Consider the following 16447-nt stretch of genomic DNA (forward strand, 5'->3'; position numbering starts at 1 on the left):
AAATTTATTCAGTGCATTTTTGAATAAAACAAAATGACAGCAATGAAACAACAAATTGCACATTGGTACAGTCTGACAGAGGAGGGGTTGGTGATTTGGGGGCCCCATGCACAACGCAATAATGGTCCAGTCGGGCCCCCGTGAGCCCTGTTAATCTGTCATCACTAAAATATGCAATTTGGTTTCGTTGAAAGTCTGTTTGTCTGACATCGATGTATTTGGTCGTTATTACTTATGCAATGTCAACCCACTAAACTTGATAAGGGGACTACGGGTAATATGGCAGAGGTTGTAGAGACTTGATTTCCCCCCATCCTCAGGAGTTCTGAAGGTGGGGCGATGCGAATTATCTTTGTAAATGTGTACCATGTAGCGCCGCCTCCAGTGGTGGTGGGAGAGGGTATTAGTACGAGTGATGCTTCAGAAGCCTCAATTGTATCACGAGTAGGAGGACTCTGTATTCTTTTCACACGGGCTTAGCCTTTGTTGCTTTAGACTCGACGACAAAACATCTGGAGTAATTCCCATATGTTAGTGCCTTTTTGCGTCTTGGGAAGGGCTATATGGCAGCTTGAGCATCGTTCCCCCTAATCATGGGATTTTCCCAAGGCACTACAAATGATAAAAGTAATAATAATAATAATAACATAATAATATTAACATTACAGTATTGCAAATTAATAATATAAATAATAATATTAACAATAACAATATTTGTAATAATTGGAAGTAATAAAAAGAATATCGTGATCCCCCCTGACCGCTCCTGTAGATATGTTATTATAATAGAGCAAACGTATATGGTGGTGATTGTATATTTTTTATTTGAGACCAAAACGTCTTCTTCTTCTTCTTCAAATCAACTTAACACCCAAAACACAGTCCGTGAACTCTTAATTACGTACTTTTGGAATATACCTTTTGACCCTTTAGACTGCTGAGACCCCTCCGACCTTTGACGACCGTTTAAGTCGGCCAAAACCATTAAGACCACCAAGACCCCTGAAAACTCAAAATACCCTTAAAAACGGCAAAGACCCAAAATATCACGAAGACCCAGAAGATCCTTAAAGACCCTGAATACCCAAAGGACCCAAAAGACCTAAAATGACCCAAAATACCCCAATAACCCTAAAGACCCAAAACACCACAAAGACCCCAAAATACCCTTAAAGGCCCAGAGGCTCCAAAAGTCCCTGAAGACACAAATGGCCCCGAAGACCCAAAAGACCCTGAAGACCCAAAACACCCTGAAGACCCAAAACACCCTGAAGACTCAAAAGACTCTGAAGATCCAAAAGACCCCGAAGATCCAAAAGACACCGAAGACCCTAAACACCACAAATACCAAAAACACCCTGAAGACCCAAAATAACCTGAAGACCCTTAAATACCCTGAAGAACCAAAATACCACAAAGACCCTCAAAGACCCAGAGGAACCAAAAGACCCGTAAGACCCAAAAGCCCATGAAGACCCCAAAGACCCAAAACACCCCAAAGATCCAAAATACCCTTAAAGGCCCAGAAGATCCAAAAGACCCTCAAGACCCAAATGTCCCCGAAGAACCAAAAGACCCCGAAGACCCAAAACACCATGAAGACCCGAAAGACCCGTAAAGACACTGAAGACCCTTAAAGACCCCAAAAGACCCCAAAGGCCCAAAATACCAAAAAGACCCTGAAAACATTTAAAGCCCCTGAAGACCCAAAATACCGCAAATACCGAAAAGACCCTTAAAGACCAGGAATACCCAAAAGACCCCGAATACCCTTAAATACCCTGAAGACCCAAAACGCCCCGAAGATCCAAAAGACCCTTAAAGACTCCAAAGAGCCAAAATACCCCAAAAACCCTTAAAGACCCAGAGGAACCAAAATACCCAAAATACCCCGAAGGCCCAAAAGACCCTAAAGACCCAAAATATCCTGAAGACCCAAAATACCCTGAAGACCCCATTTCGGCCGCTCTCCCCCACCACTCCGCCCCCCCCCCCAATCACCATCCTCCCCACCCCCCAATCACCATCCTCCCTACCCCACCTCCACCATTCCCCCACTTCCCCCCACGATCCCCAATCCACCATTACCACCACTACCCCCCACCCACCATTCCCGCCATCCCTCACTCCCTGAGAAAGCAGACATGGTCAAAGACACCTATCCCTCTGAAACGACGTGTGGTGAGGCGTGCGGAGCGCGCCGAGTCACGCTAGTATTTTAAATTATTCCATGTGATTAGAATAACGGTAAACCCCTAATCCCACACGACACCAGCAGCCGTAAACAAAAACAGCTTCAAATGGAGCACCTCGTGCTAGATTTGCTAGTTTGCATCATTGCTGGGGGCGCAGCTATGCTGCTGATGCAGTACCCCAATAATTTGGAATATGGTCAGGGTGCTGGCAATATCAGCATGGTGAAATCAGTCATGCACACAAATCACCAGGGTGAATGTTTATACCTCGGTTGAGATTCGAACCCAAACTCGACGGCTCAAAAACGAGTGAGTATGCTCAGATATATCATGTATCTCTCTAAGCTATCCTACGCCTCTAAACTATTGGCCTACTATTCATAGAGAATGATGTGCTGCTACCATTTTGCCTTTTACAAATACCCAATTCTGAGAGTTTTATTGAATATGTCTGCTTATCCAGAGAGAAAGGCTTTCTTTTACCCTCAACGCACAATATGATGCAGCGGGTATCAGGAGCAAACCTCTTATGGTCAAAGCACAAAGGTTCTGATGTGCCAGTTGTCATTCCCAGTTTTTCATTCTTTACCCTGTCCCTACAGCATTTGGCAATGCCAAGACAATCAAGAATGACAACTCCAGCCGCTTTGGGAAATATATCGAGATCCATTACACCAAGCGGGGTGCAATTGAAGGTGCTCGTATAGAGCAGTACCTACTGGAAAAATCTCGAGTTTGCAGACAGGTACAGATCTATTCTTGTAACTTGGCAAAGCCATATGTGTACATTAATTGGTCCCTTATAATATGTGTGTGTGTGTGTGTGTGTGTGTGTGTGTGTGTGTGTGTGTGTGTGTGTGTGTGTGAGACCCACTCCCTCCCACCCCCCCTGTCTGTGTGTGTGTGTGACCCACTCCCCCCCACCCGTCTGTGTGTGTGTGTGTGTGTGTGTGTGTGTGTGTGTGTGTGTGCAGGTGTGTGACCCACTCCCCCGTGTGTGTGGGTGATCCACTGCCCGGTGCAGTGTGCGTGATGGGGGTGGGGAGGGGGAGGATTTGAGCTCTTGAAGTCACATTTTACCTGAGATGTAATCTCACATTTCAAACTGTATTTCCCATGTGCACACACATGCATTCACATGTTGTCAGAAGTAAATACATTGTGTAGATTACATCATTTATGGATCTGATAAATTTCCAGGAACCATTTTGTAAAACTGAATGTGCAGCAACTAAATGAAGATGTCGAAATGTCACACGCGTCCATGCCCGTGGGATTCCCACGGGTACCCCACTGGTGTATATATATAGTTCTTTCTAACCACTGACTGACTGATATTAATGTTCGGTACCTTCCGCGTGTTGTAGAAAGCTGAAACTTGGCGTGCCGACGGGCATCGAAGCCGCTACACCGGGAAAAATTCCAGAACCGTCTGAAAGTGCCCATTAATGAAAATTTATGTTAGAAACCGTAAACACATATGTAAAAAAACAAACAAAAAAAAACTCAATCGATATCAAGCATTTGAAAATTGTAATTTTTATACCTGTAAACTGTGAAATAAAAATCTCAAAATTTACATAAAAACAGTAAACACCTCCATAAAATAAATAAATAAATAAACCTAAATTGATATTTTGCAGCAGGTCGGTGATGTTTGCCTATAATCATAAAGATTCTATTTATTATGTTCCTACATATGAAGCATGGTTTGTTATTGCTTACACAATGTGTAAGCATACCCCACTTGTAATGTTATAAATTGTCATTTATTTATCAAAAACAGAGTTTTTATATGGGAGAACAGGCCAGCATGAATTGTGGGTGTTTATTTAAGCGATCTCCTTCCCTATCTTTATTGTCATTTTTATTTTCTTCCCGATCCTCTTTTCCCTTTATTTTTCCATTGGCTTACCCTCTTCCCTGACACTTTGTGTATGTCATAGGAATAGAGCAGAGCTTCCCTTCAATAAATATTGTTTCTCCTTGACTTAAAATTTTCTGCCTAACTTTTAATACGAATTTTATGAATCATTCAATTACCGGTGCACAGGTAGTGTACTTTGAGCAGTCCAGTCTGGGTTTGAATCCTGACCCAACTATGCACTGTTGGTTTGGTGTGTCATGGGCAGGGCACTGCATCCCAATGTACACCATCACATTGATTGATGTTAAGCTGGGTGTTCCATCTGCCACCAACTTTTTTGGTGATTGTTAAAGATCCCATGAAGAGTAGGTCGAGTTATCTTTCGCGAAGAGTCGGTGAATTATCATCGGCACCCTGAACAAATTCCAAATTCCTGACCAAATCACCTCCATTTGAATGTAAAGGCTGAACAACTGGTTCATGAACGACTTGGGCCAAACTTCCCTCTTGGTTGATACTACAAAGCAGGGGGATTCATTGGGGCCGTTAATGGAGTAGTAGTTGTAGTCAGACACAATTACTTCCTGTTCACAACTGAAGGCACCATCAACTAATACAACTACCTAATAGGCAAAGGTATGCCTGGTGTCACCCTATTGGTTAAGATGGCTGGCTTAAGATCTTCAGGTCATGAGTTCAAGCCCTTGTCGTGCTGTTAAATAACACCTGGTGGGTTTACTTAGCCTGTCATCCTACCGAGGTCAGAACTACCAAAACTAGCTTACTGGAAACGGGGCACCGCATCAGCGGCACAACCGCACTTCCAGAGAATGATGCAACCTGCAGCCACAGTTTGCATACAAAATAATAATAATAATAATAGACAAAGATAAGTCCTGAGTTTCTCCTTATGAGCAGCTATAGTACTTGGTGGTGCATTATTAATTAATTGTAAAAAGCCCATCAAATATGACGGGTTGGAACAGTTTATTCGCCAGTGCAGCCTCATGAACGTGACAGTCTGAAGCCTCGGCCTAGTGTCAGGTGTGCTTATATCTTCTTTATTTATTATACAGTACATCATATGCATGTAAATTAACATTCATTTTACTCTGCACACGTTGCACATCACATGCAGCGAATTTCACATCCCTGCACCTTGTATTTATTGTTATTTTAAAAAACGGCTCTGTACACCGCCCTTGAGGCTCGATTTGCAAGCCACCGTCTACAATTCCAATAAAACAGACATTATTACTCTTTTATGAAAAATGTTTTTCGAGTTTGTTTTATACTCAAAAATAGACCGCAGTGAACACACATTGCTGTTAAAAGATTTGACTTTAAAACCGACCCTTATGAAGGGGGACAGACATCTGTACAAACACACAAACTGACATTGTGCTTTATATGGTAGATATTAATAATATAGATCTTCAAAACTACCACCAATTATTATTATTCCATGATGATAATTATTATTATTTATTAATTGATTTTTAATAATTAATTATTATTAATTATTAATTACTAGTGAGGTTATTACTAGTGCTACGCACGGGTGGGAGGCCGGAAGCAAACAGGCAATGCAGATACGGCGAATGCTAAAGCATGAAACTAATAAATTCGACATTCCTGCAGCACCCTCAGTCGCACGTCACACATGGACAGCAAGTTCGTGAAGGACAAAATACTGTTTTAAATGACGGTTGTATTGGGATATTATCAAACCGTCATCTGTCCACTTCCGCATTGCCATCATCTGTCCACTTCCGGATTCGCGGCAGGTTCATAATTCTCATCAAAATCTAAACAGTATTTGTAGAATTTCAACAAAAGCCACATGACTGTTCATATCGGTAAATATTATTTCATCGTGTTTGGAAAAACTGGAAAATTAGGAAAAATTATTGGAAAAACATTCTAGCCGATTTTACTCCCAGGGGTCCCAGGAATACCCACCCGAAATATCGTTGCGATCGGTTGAGCCGTTTTTGCGGTACCTTCGAACGGACAGACGGACATTTGGTGAATTATAGTAAGATTAATTATAATTACATGATAATTATTCCATGATGAACACATTAGGGTAAATAATACACTACATTGAAGTAAAAATGACAATTCTAGACATATCAACCCAAAGTGATTACAATTTATTTTATTTCTTAATAAAAAGTGATCCGAACACGGTACACACCTTCGGGAACTTACAATAAATGCACCTAAGAATGTTGGATGGAAATTAGTTCAATATTCAACCTGAAAACAATAATTTAACTGTTGATAAATTACAGCTGCACGTCAGCCGAGTGGGATTGGATGAGCCAAAATTTGAGGAAACTGGATTTTATTAACTTCCTTTAGTCTACTAATATTTCTGAATGATTAAAATATGTGGTCACACCAAGATTTAGTACTGATCGTCACAAATGTAAGGAACAGTTGAAGTCGTGATAATAATACAATTTGACTTCACAATGCCACACCCAGGCCGCGGAGGAAAGGAATTATCACATGTTTTACTGCATGCTGCTGGGCCTTCATGCCGACCAAAAGAAAAGCCTGGGACTCGGAATGCCTTCGGAATACAACTACCTCACCATGGTAAGATGTAGCGAAATTTCCAGAGCATTTCTACGGGAGCAGAATTGCCCTTCGTGATTCAAACGCGACACTTTCAATTTCCAGATTTCCCATTTCTGGTTATTTTTCCTGCCAACGCCAAGATTATGTGAACTAAAAATTCCAATTATTTTCAACTCCCAAAGACATTTTTGCTTCATTCCTCCAGCATCACAGCATGATGAGCTCAAGGTTATCTTCAAGACAAACAGTTCCACCTGTAGCTTTACTCGTGTACTACATGTCTTGGAATGGCTGTTCAGCTCACCTTTCAAACCCTTGAGCTAATCTTCATTGGTGCCAACCTGGGGGCAAATTCCTGAAATAAAACGACTTCATGATGCAATTATTGCTAAGTGAGTGCAACGTAATACCAGAAATGGAGATTGGAAAAGTCAACCTCCGATACCATGCCAATCATTGACTGAACTACAGTATTTAACACGAGCACGCTTCTTTTTTGTTGTTGTTATCCTGCTTTTCCCTCTATAAACAATGAGGTCTGATGGCACCAAGCTTCTGCCCTGCCTTGACCACGATACTCCTCCACTCACCTCTGTCCTCAACCAACTCTCTCCACCCTCCAACCATCCCCACCTTACTGATACCCCTCTTCACACAATCCTCCAATCTCAACCGTGGTCTCCCTCTTTTTGTCCTTCCTTGTTCCCTCAATCTATCCACTCTCTTTGCCATTCTCTCTTCCACCATCCGCACCACTTGTCCAGCCCATCTCAGCCGGAATTTCACCAATCTCCCCATCAAGCTCATCTGCACACTAATCTCCTCCCTCAGTTCATCCATTCTCCTTCTATCCACCCTCTTCACTCCCACAATCCTCCTGATCGTTGTTCTCACAAACCCGCAGCTTCTGTTGTCGTCTCTCGGTCAGTGGCACTGTCATGTACACACGGACATGGCTCCTTTCCTTTAATACATACATAACATATATATATATATATATATATATATATATATATATTATTATTATTATTATTACTATTAATTAATTGCATTGTATGTGAATCCAGGGTTCCTGCACATCATGTGAAGGACGTAACGATGTGAAGGAATATGCCAATATCCGATCAGCCATGAAGATTCTGAATTTCACTGATGGAGAGCATTACGACATCGCGAAGCTTCTCGCTGCAATCCTGCACCTCGGCAACATCGAATTCGAGGGTAGGAGGAGAGGCAACTGTTTATTTCATGAACTCGGACGAATGCAATGATTAAGCAAGAAATCATCCACACAGCCAATTTTAATAACCCTGTTTTGTACACGTAAAATATTTCAACTTATGTTTTTCTTACAGAAAATATTCATGAGTAAAGTCTGAAAGAATGTAATGTAATGTATGTTTCATTTAAACACATGTAATTGCCCCCCCTTCCATGGTAACTTGCCCCTCCATCCACCCCCCCCCCCTATGTCTAGGAGGGCCTGGGTCACATGCCCCCTGTGCCCCCACCTGAATCCACCTCTGCATGTGAGGCGTACAAAATAACTTGTTTTGGGAACGAATTCCCTTACAAACGAAACCTCAAACTCCTTACTAATGCTTCCATTATCTTTTCATGCACATGTGAGCAGTGTGTGTGTCTATCTATCTATGTGTGTGTGTGTGTGTGTGTGTGTGTGTGTGTGTGTGTGTGTGTGGTGTGTGTGTGTGTGTGTGTGTGTGTGTGTGTGTGTGTTGTGTGTATGTCTGTTTATCTGTGTGCCTATTTATCTATATATTTGTGTGTGTCTGTCTATCAATCGATCAGTGCGTGTGTGTGTGTCTCTCTATCTGTGTGTATCTCTATCTCTGTGTCTGTCCTATCTATCAGTGCATGCTTGTCTGTATATCTATCGCTCGATGTGTCTGTCTATCTATCAATCTGTCAGAGTGAGTGTGTGTGTGTGTGTGTGTGTGTGTCTATTTGCGTGTCCATCTATCTGTGTGCCCATCTATCTGTGTGCCTATCTATCCCTGTGTCTGTCTGTCTGTCTATCTATCGGTGCATGTTTGTCTGTCTATTTATTGCTCGGTGTGTCTGTCTATCTATCAATTTATTGGAGTGTGTGTGTGTGTGTGTGTGTCTGTCTATCTGTATGTATGTTCATCTTTCTATATACAGTGCATTCAGAAAGTATTCAGACCCCATCACTTTTTTCACATTTTGTTATGTTGTAGCTGTCGCGGAAGTGGAGGGTGAGACTCAAGACGCCAATGGTCGGAAACAGGTTTTACAAAAGGTCACAACTTTATTAACTGGTTATTCACTTGATTCCATTTGCCAAATAATACCGCATTATTCAATGGCTGAGATTAACTCTTTTCCATGGTCCTTTTCGTTCGGCTGATGTTCCTCCGCCATGGTCCCGTTCGTCAGAGCTCCTCGCAGCAAGTCCTCTCGACTCCAGCCGCAGCTCCCGCTTATATGGACCAACTCGACTTAATCCTCTGTCCGCTGAACTCGTAATCTCCTCTCCGCCGACGTCACCGGTCGCCTTCCTGGCGCCAGCTAGCCCCCCCCTGCTGTGAGTTCCTTTTATCAAACAATAGGGGGGTGCTCCAGCCTGGGGCTGTGACCAGGTGTTTCAAGAGACCATCATGTTCGTGCACATTCCTAACTCATTTACAAACCCGTCCCCCACAGAGTTTGCATGTAAAATGCATCTGCTTTGTTACTAGGTCAACCAATAAGTTACCAGTGCCAATTAATAAGTTACACTGAATTACACTTCCACAATTCCCTCATCTTTTTGTTTTTGTTTATATTAACCATTAATCTAAACATCAATATAAGTAAACAATCAATCACTACAAGTAAACATCATTACAAGTATAAGTAAATAATCATAACTTTGGTAATCAAATTCCCTTAGGCATACACCGTCATCCTGCAAGAATCACAAAACATTTCGTTGGTCATTGACTCCTTCCATATTGTTCAATCTATTGCATTTGCATCACAAATATATTTTCAAAACAACACTTCACCATCACCAAGATACAACAATTTCACTTCATTTTCAAGTTTTGTAAAGCATCTGCACCATCTGGCAAAAACGTTTGCCTCCACACAAATGTTGACTTTGTTTGAAAGGAAGGGCTGATCACTTGTGTTTGAATCCAGGTATGAAACATTTTCTCCTAATGTCTTCATAGCTCCTGCACTACTTCGTGTAGGATTTCGCTGTTGTGGTAACATTGCGGAGTCATAGACTGACCCTGCTCTCCTTGTAGCATTCTTGCCACTTTTTGCTGTAAACCATAGTAATTCCTGAACAAGGCCTTCACCCAGTTGTAGTTGACTTGCCTCCTCCCTTATTGTGAGTGGGCAGCAAGTATTGGTGTGACATTGATTGGCCAGCAAGATGTGGAACAGGGATGCCGGATGCATCCACAATGATGTTGGGACCATGGTGTTCAGGTCATTCATGGTCCTTACCAGGAGCAATCCAGCAGAATCGTGCACAGCTGTTGTGACAAGGGCACAGCCGTTTTTTGCAGCTCCATGCTGGTTCCCCGGACGTTGGTGAAGTAATAACATATGTCCCCGCATTTCACAGAGGTTGCAGGTAAAATGTCGTTGTCCTGCAACTTCTGATGTGGTGAATGTTCGAAGTCTTCGAACAAGAGTAAGTGATCGCCTTTCTTTCATATGTTGCAGTGTGATCCAGGCAAATGGTCACATAAATTTCCTTGGTGAAGGTAAGCATTCATCTCCAAGTTACACGGGAGAATGTCTTCATCATTCTTTGAGAAAGAGGGTGTATGCCACGATTAACTTCATTTTTTAGCCACAAATTTTCTTTCTTTCTTCTTCCCAATTCCGTTAGCAATCCCTCCAAAATGTGATCTCGTCTTATCCTTATGCTCAGTCATATCTGAATCTGCTTTCCGCACACACTGAATCAGATAGGGTACATCTTACCATGAAATCAGCATAATCATGTATATCTTCCGACAGTTTCACATTCAACAATTTGTTGTTTTTCCTTAACACAAAAAGTTATATTCATTTATATGCGTCACACAAATAATATTCAATCAGGTATGTATTTTATTACTAAACTAAGAATAGCATTGTATATGATTACAATCACACACGGGAATACCTAATTCCCAACAACAATTTTCCCAAACCAACAAATTAAGCATAATGTATTATTACCATAATTCCTCTCCACTTTTTCTTTTCCCTCTTTTTTTTTTTTTTTTTTTCCTAACAGTGTGTCACTCGTGGTGATATGAGTTCATTGATATTGTAATTGACACAACTCATAACATTGTCGTTATGCCATTATCTTAATTCTACTGTATTCATTTGCAACATCACTTGATTTAGTCTTTTAATCTCAGTATTTATGTCGCCATAAAAGTCTTCCTTTTCTGGTTCCACATTTCTTTCCTCATTTGTCACTTCATGCGTTATCATCGTGTTGTTGGTTACCTTATTCAAACACACCGTCACTAAGGCTTTCAAGCAAGCCACCACTAAAACAATTGCCAATATAACTACTAAACCAACAAACAAGTCTGCTACTCCTTGTATATATTCATATCTATGACATAGTTATATGTCGATGACATTTAACATTATATACCAAACTAACAAGCTTCCTAAAAGGTAAATAAAGAAAATCCCTTAATATGTAACATAATCAGATTATTTGTCTTACCCTGATCCCCCTATCTCCCGGGGTCGAACTAAATCCCCTAATCATGAGTGTAGTTGTGATACATTATCCCTCATGTTGCGCTAATATCAGTAGATAATGGTACGTCATGTAGGCAAATAAATGTCACTATTCCAAGTAGGAATATCACATGTTGAAAATGTAATGTTTATCAATGCAAGGGGTGTTAAAATGTAATTCAAATGACTGTAAATCATGACTATCATTTTTCTACCACTGAATGTTCTGCTGGGCTGCTAGGTGCAGCCTCATTTTCTGTGGGATCGTCCACCTTAGCCCCATGTGCTTGCTTGCAATGAGAGGCATGAATCCAACTTTCTATTTTGGGTCCATATTTGTTTCTATTCTTATCAATCTCCTATGGTTTATCAATTCGTTCCAAGATACCGCAACCAAAGGTTTTAACCAAAGCTCTACCAAACTATTTCCAATTTGAACAAAAATGCCAGTGAAACAATGATTCGAAGGATTAACTTCAAGGGGTCAATAAATTTATTCTATAGCCAGATCTAATTTTCCCATCCAATAGTTTGCCTTGCCACATGTCATATTATAACACCTTAATAAACCTTCGAAAAAATGTTTCCCATCTCAACAAATTTCCTTTTTTACAAATAGCCATGTGTAACTTACGTATTTAACTACAATTTCCTCCCAATTTGTTTGGCCTAACTGGCCGCAAAAGTGGCTGCCAGCATGCAGTACCGTTTTTATCTACCAAGGAAGTGTTCCACACAAGACCTCTACCAAAATGTTGTTTGTAAAAACAAATCTGGGATTTCTGATTACATGGATGCACACTCTCAGGACATTTTCAGGCTGCTGTTAACAATCCACTACGATGACTTAATTCCTTTACCCACAATCAAATAATTAGTACAAATTGAGGATATTATCCCTATCACATTCTTTTATAGATTCATTATGTTGGATCTAATTTTTTCCAATAATTTTCCACTGCTGTAAGGCGGAACAATAGCTCTCATAAGTCTTAGTAATATCGTACTTAATTTGCCCAGCAGAGAATAATTTATTTACTATCCTTTCTCATCTGTTAACCAGTGACTTTGTTTAAACTCCAGAACTGAAAAACCCACAATAGTTCAAACCAGCAAAATTTTCTTTACTCTTTTCCCATATCATCTATGCCTAAAACACATCCATACATACAGCACAATTTATATGCTGATAAAATTCAAGTTTATATATATAAAATCCATGAGCAGAGTATTCTGGGAAGTCAGTGTAAGACCTCTCCCAAATTTGGATGATTTTGTACTTCCTCATTTCCTTTTATGAAGCTCATATCCATAAATAGATGTTATTCTCATATACATTCTATCAAAAATGGAATCCCAAAATTACTCACAATTTTACTATTAATTAATGGCTGCTCATAACCCAGCACATCAAATTTTTTTTATATTCCATTTCCCTTGACAAAAGAGATAATGTTCATAATCAAATTATATTTCTATTTTATTTTACGGATTCTCTGGATATTCAATCCCATCCACATATCCCAATCCCATCCACATATAACTATCCATTTCCAGACAGGCACACTGTCGGTGTCAACAATCTTGTAAGATTGATACACAAAAACACACACACACATGCATTATGCATATTTGTTTGCGTTGGAACCATTATTTACAGATCAGATGGGTGTCAATTTTATTTCAATTTCATAAAATTTGTCAATCAAATTCAAAATGCTTATAGACAAATAAACCAGAAGTCCATTCTTAGAAAACCCTTATGATGTCATATTGAAATTACCCTTTCTGCCTTCACAATAATCTATCCAAATTTTGACTACACACCCATTTGCATGTCAGTCGACCATTGACCTATCAATCGTGCGGAACAATAGTCCGAAATTCCCACCTGATCATCATGTGACTCTTGTTACTTGGTTTGCCAACAATTGCAACGCAATTGTTCCAAACTTTGTAAATTTAAAATTGCTGTGCCCAAAATAGAAGATCCAATTTTGGCATTTTATCAATTAATTATTAATTTGTTAACAAGCAAAAAGAAAAATGAATCATTCTTGCTCTGAAAACTTTTCAGACACAAGAATCATTGACAGTTGTTCATGTTTGTCCAGTAATCGAATCTGTTGAGGCCAATCATCATTTGGGATTTGCAGCAATGAAGGCCTAATCATTGTCTGAGGTACCGGTAAGCACTGGTACCCTTGATCTTGGTTTGCCCCATGACCTTGTCTTCCTGTTGACATACGGACATCTTCTTCTCCAATGTCCCATCTTTCCACACTCGAAACACCGGTTTCTGTCGTTGTCTGATCTGTGCGCCTGTGCACTTGTATTGCTGGGCTGCATCTCTACATCCCTGAGTTGCCACTGCAATCTCTCGTTATCTCCTGAAACACGAAAAAATTCTCTGTACCGTCCTTTTTGGGGAGACAACTGGAAATCAGATGGGACAACTGTGACTTTCATTCCTAATTTCGAGGGCAGTTGTGCATTTGTCTCCTCCACTGTATCCTGTATCCTTTTTATTTTAAGTTCTAGTTCCGTTATCCGTTCTTGCTGTTCCCGTTGTCTGGATTCACCATCCCAAAGATGGAATGCAAGCCAGTCTACCGTTAGATTCTGTCTCTTCCTGGCTTTCAATCTTTGTTCCAATCTTTCCAATCGACTTCGCTCAAATGTACCATCTCTTGGAAACTCCTCATCATGTCCCTTTGTCCACAAATACCAATTCTCGACCTGCCTTATAGCTTCGGCACCATAACGGTCGTACATATGATGTGTACAAGTACCTTTTTGTGGAATCTCTGGTTGTCCTTGTGTGTTCTTGCAGGCTCCATTTCCCATTCTGCCTTTTATCAAAGTAGCGTTGGATGTGTTGTAGCTTGTTCCAGGTTCCTCTAAAGCTTCACTCGTACCTCCAGGAAGGATCTCTCCACCTGTTCGCACGGTGATTTCCAGAGAATCTCCCTCAGCTGTGGCTTTTGCACAATCCAATCTCACAGATCAGTATTTGCAGATGAGCCGGAGGGTCAGTATGAAGTGGGTGAATCCTCAGGTGTCCGCTCTGTTTGACGGGGAAATCACACAATGGTAACCGCACATATATATCTGTATATAAACTCACCACCTTGCTCAATTTTCCCAGGTTGTCTCCACATTGATAATATCTCGCAAAGATATCAAAGCTTCTTTCTTGAGACCGCATTTTCATCAATCAAACAATCAATATATTCAATTCAATTTATTCAGTTCAATTTATGCAATTAAATTCAATCAATTAGATTCAATCAATTAACAATTCAATCAATTATTCAATTTCAATTAATTCATCAATATTCATCAATAAATCAAATTAATCATTTTGAATGACTCCTTGCATAAGCCCTTTCCCCAATGATGTCAGGACAGGTCCATCCATTGACTGAGATCGAATTTCATCGGTCGTCACCTCGGATTCGTACCTCATGTCAATTGATGAATCGCCGTCCTGTCCTAGGGTCATATCTGACATATTTTCCCATTTTGCCTGGTCTCCACAAATTTTTCTTTGCAACCACTAAAGGCAACTCATCCTTCATTCGTGAGACAGCCAAAATGGATGCCAGATATTAAAGTTCTTTAGGAAAAATATCTCATCATTTTCCTTTTAATAGTACCCAAAATCTCTTGGCAATATAAATTTCGTAAAACTCCTGTAATGGGACTGTCAAATTCCTTCAATCATGCTAAATTTTGAAACTCCATCGCTTGTAATACCCAATTTATCCCATAGGGCTTGAAAGTTCTTTCCCAAGTTCATGCAATCATTCTGCATTTGAACCCTATGATATCATTCATAATAATCATCATGATTTTATAGTCATGGTCCTATCATAATCATCTATTTAAACGAACATTTCCTTTATCACCACAGCTATGTGGTATAATCAACAATAGAATAAAACTGTACATAGCAACAGGCTACCTCATGGCCACTTAGTATACCTATTGACAAAAAGTCATAACAATATCGAATAATCATTGAACAATTCAAAAATCGCTTCCACTGCTCTAGCCGCAGCATCCGTGATATTTGTTTGCTCATTCCCTATTCCTGATTCGTCATCAAGGATCTCCATCATCACACAGCGTACTTAATTCCGCATTTTAATGAGAATTCAACAGGAATTTACGACTCAAAGGAAAAAGAACGAGCAGACCTTTTGCAGGATGATCGTTACAAAATCGTTACATATATTAAAGTATTTCTAATGTCGACAAATCATATCTTAATTCTTGCAAGATTTGGTTCTTTGAATAAATCACAGCACCGGGAGAACCAGCTCCAAAAATGGATCTTTGTGTTTATTCAGCACCCTAGTAATTGGTTCTTTGTGTACTAATTACACAGCACCCAGGCCCCGCTCATATGGATCTTTGTGCAGCGCTACACAGCACCTGAGCAAAAGGGGTTTCATCTACATTTTCCCTATCTGGTGTACCATCCGTGATATTTGTCTGCTCATTCACTATTCCTGATTCGTCATCAAGGATCTCCATCATCACACAGCGTACTTAATTCCGCTTTTTAATGAGAGTTCAACAGGAATTTACGACTCAAAGGAAAAGAACGAGCAGACCTTTTGCAGGACGATAACTGGAATTAGTCGTGAAAATATATCCAAAATACTCAAAATAGACACCCACAAAAATAAACAACAAACCCAAACAAACCCAAGGTCGACCATATTACACAATAAATTACATCATTTCAGCATCGTATTGATTGCTGAAATATTCCAGGGTTTATACACACCTCAAAAGAGGTATGCGTGGTGTTGCCCCCTCCCACGTTTATTCCAGGGTTTATACACACCTTAAAAGAGGTATGCGTGGTGTTGCCCCCTCCCACTTTTAATTCCTCATTAAATCGTTTCCATTTAAAAAACATCGCCTTTACTGCTCCAGTCGCAGCATTTGTCACTTTGTTTGCTCATCCGCATGACCAAAACGAAATAAAGGGAGCTCAACCATTACACTGCGCTTTTAATGGCGCATGCCATAGAAACTCAACGCAATTTCG

At 40.3% G+C, this 16447-nt stretch overlaps 1 protein-coding gene across 2 annotated transcripts in view; it reads left to right on the plus strand.

The window, feature by feature from the left end:
- Nucleotides 1-16447, plus strand: part of LOC137438599 (unconventional myosin-VIIa) — a 218201-nt gene that overhangs the window by 39666 nt on the left and 162088 nt on the right. For both annotated transcript variants that reach the window (XM_068133783.2, XM_068133784.2), the window contains exons 6-8: nt 2798-2940; nt 6556-6669; nt 7719-7872. In XM_068133783.2, the coding sequence (XP_067989884.2) occupies nt 2798-2940; nt 6556-6669; nt 7719-7872 (411 nt within the window). The remainder of the gene's footprint in view (nt 1-2797; nt 2941-6555; nt 6670-7718; nt 7873-16447) is intronic.

The sequence above is a fragment of the Myxine glutinosa genome, chromosome 13, assembly GCF_964187855.1.
Source record: "Myxine glutinosa chromosome 13, kmMyxGlut1.1, whole genome shotgun sequence".
Taxonomy (NCBI): Eukaryota; Metazoa; Chordata; class Myxini; order Myxiniformes; family Myxinidae; genus Myxine; species Myxine glutinosa.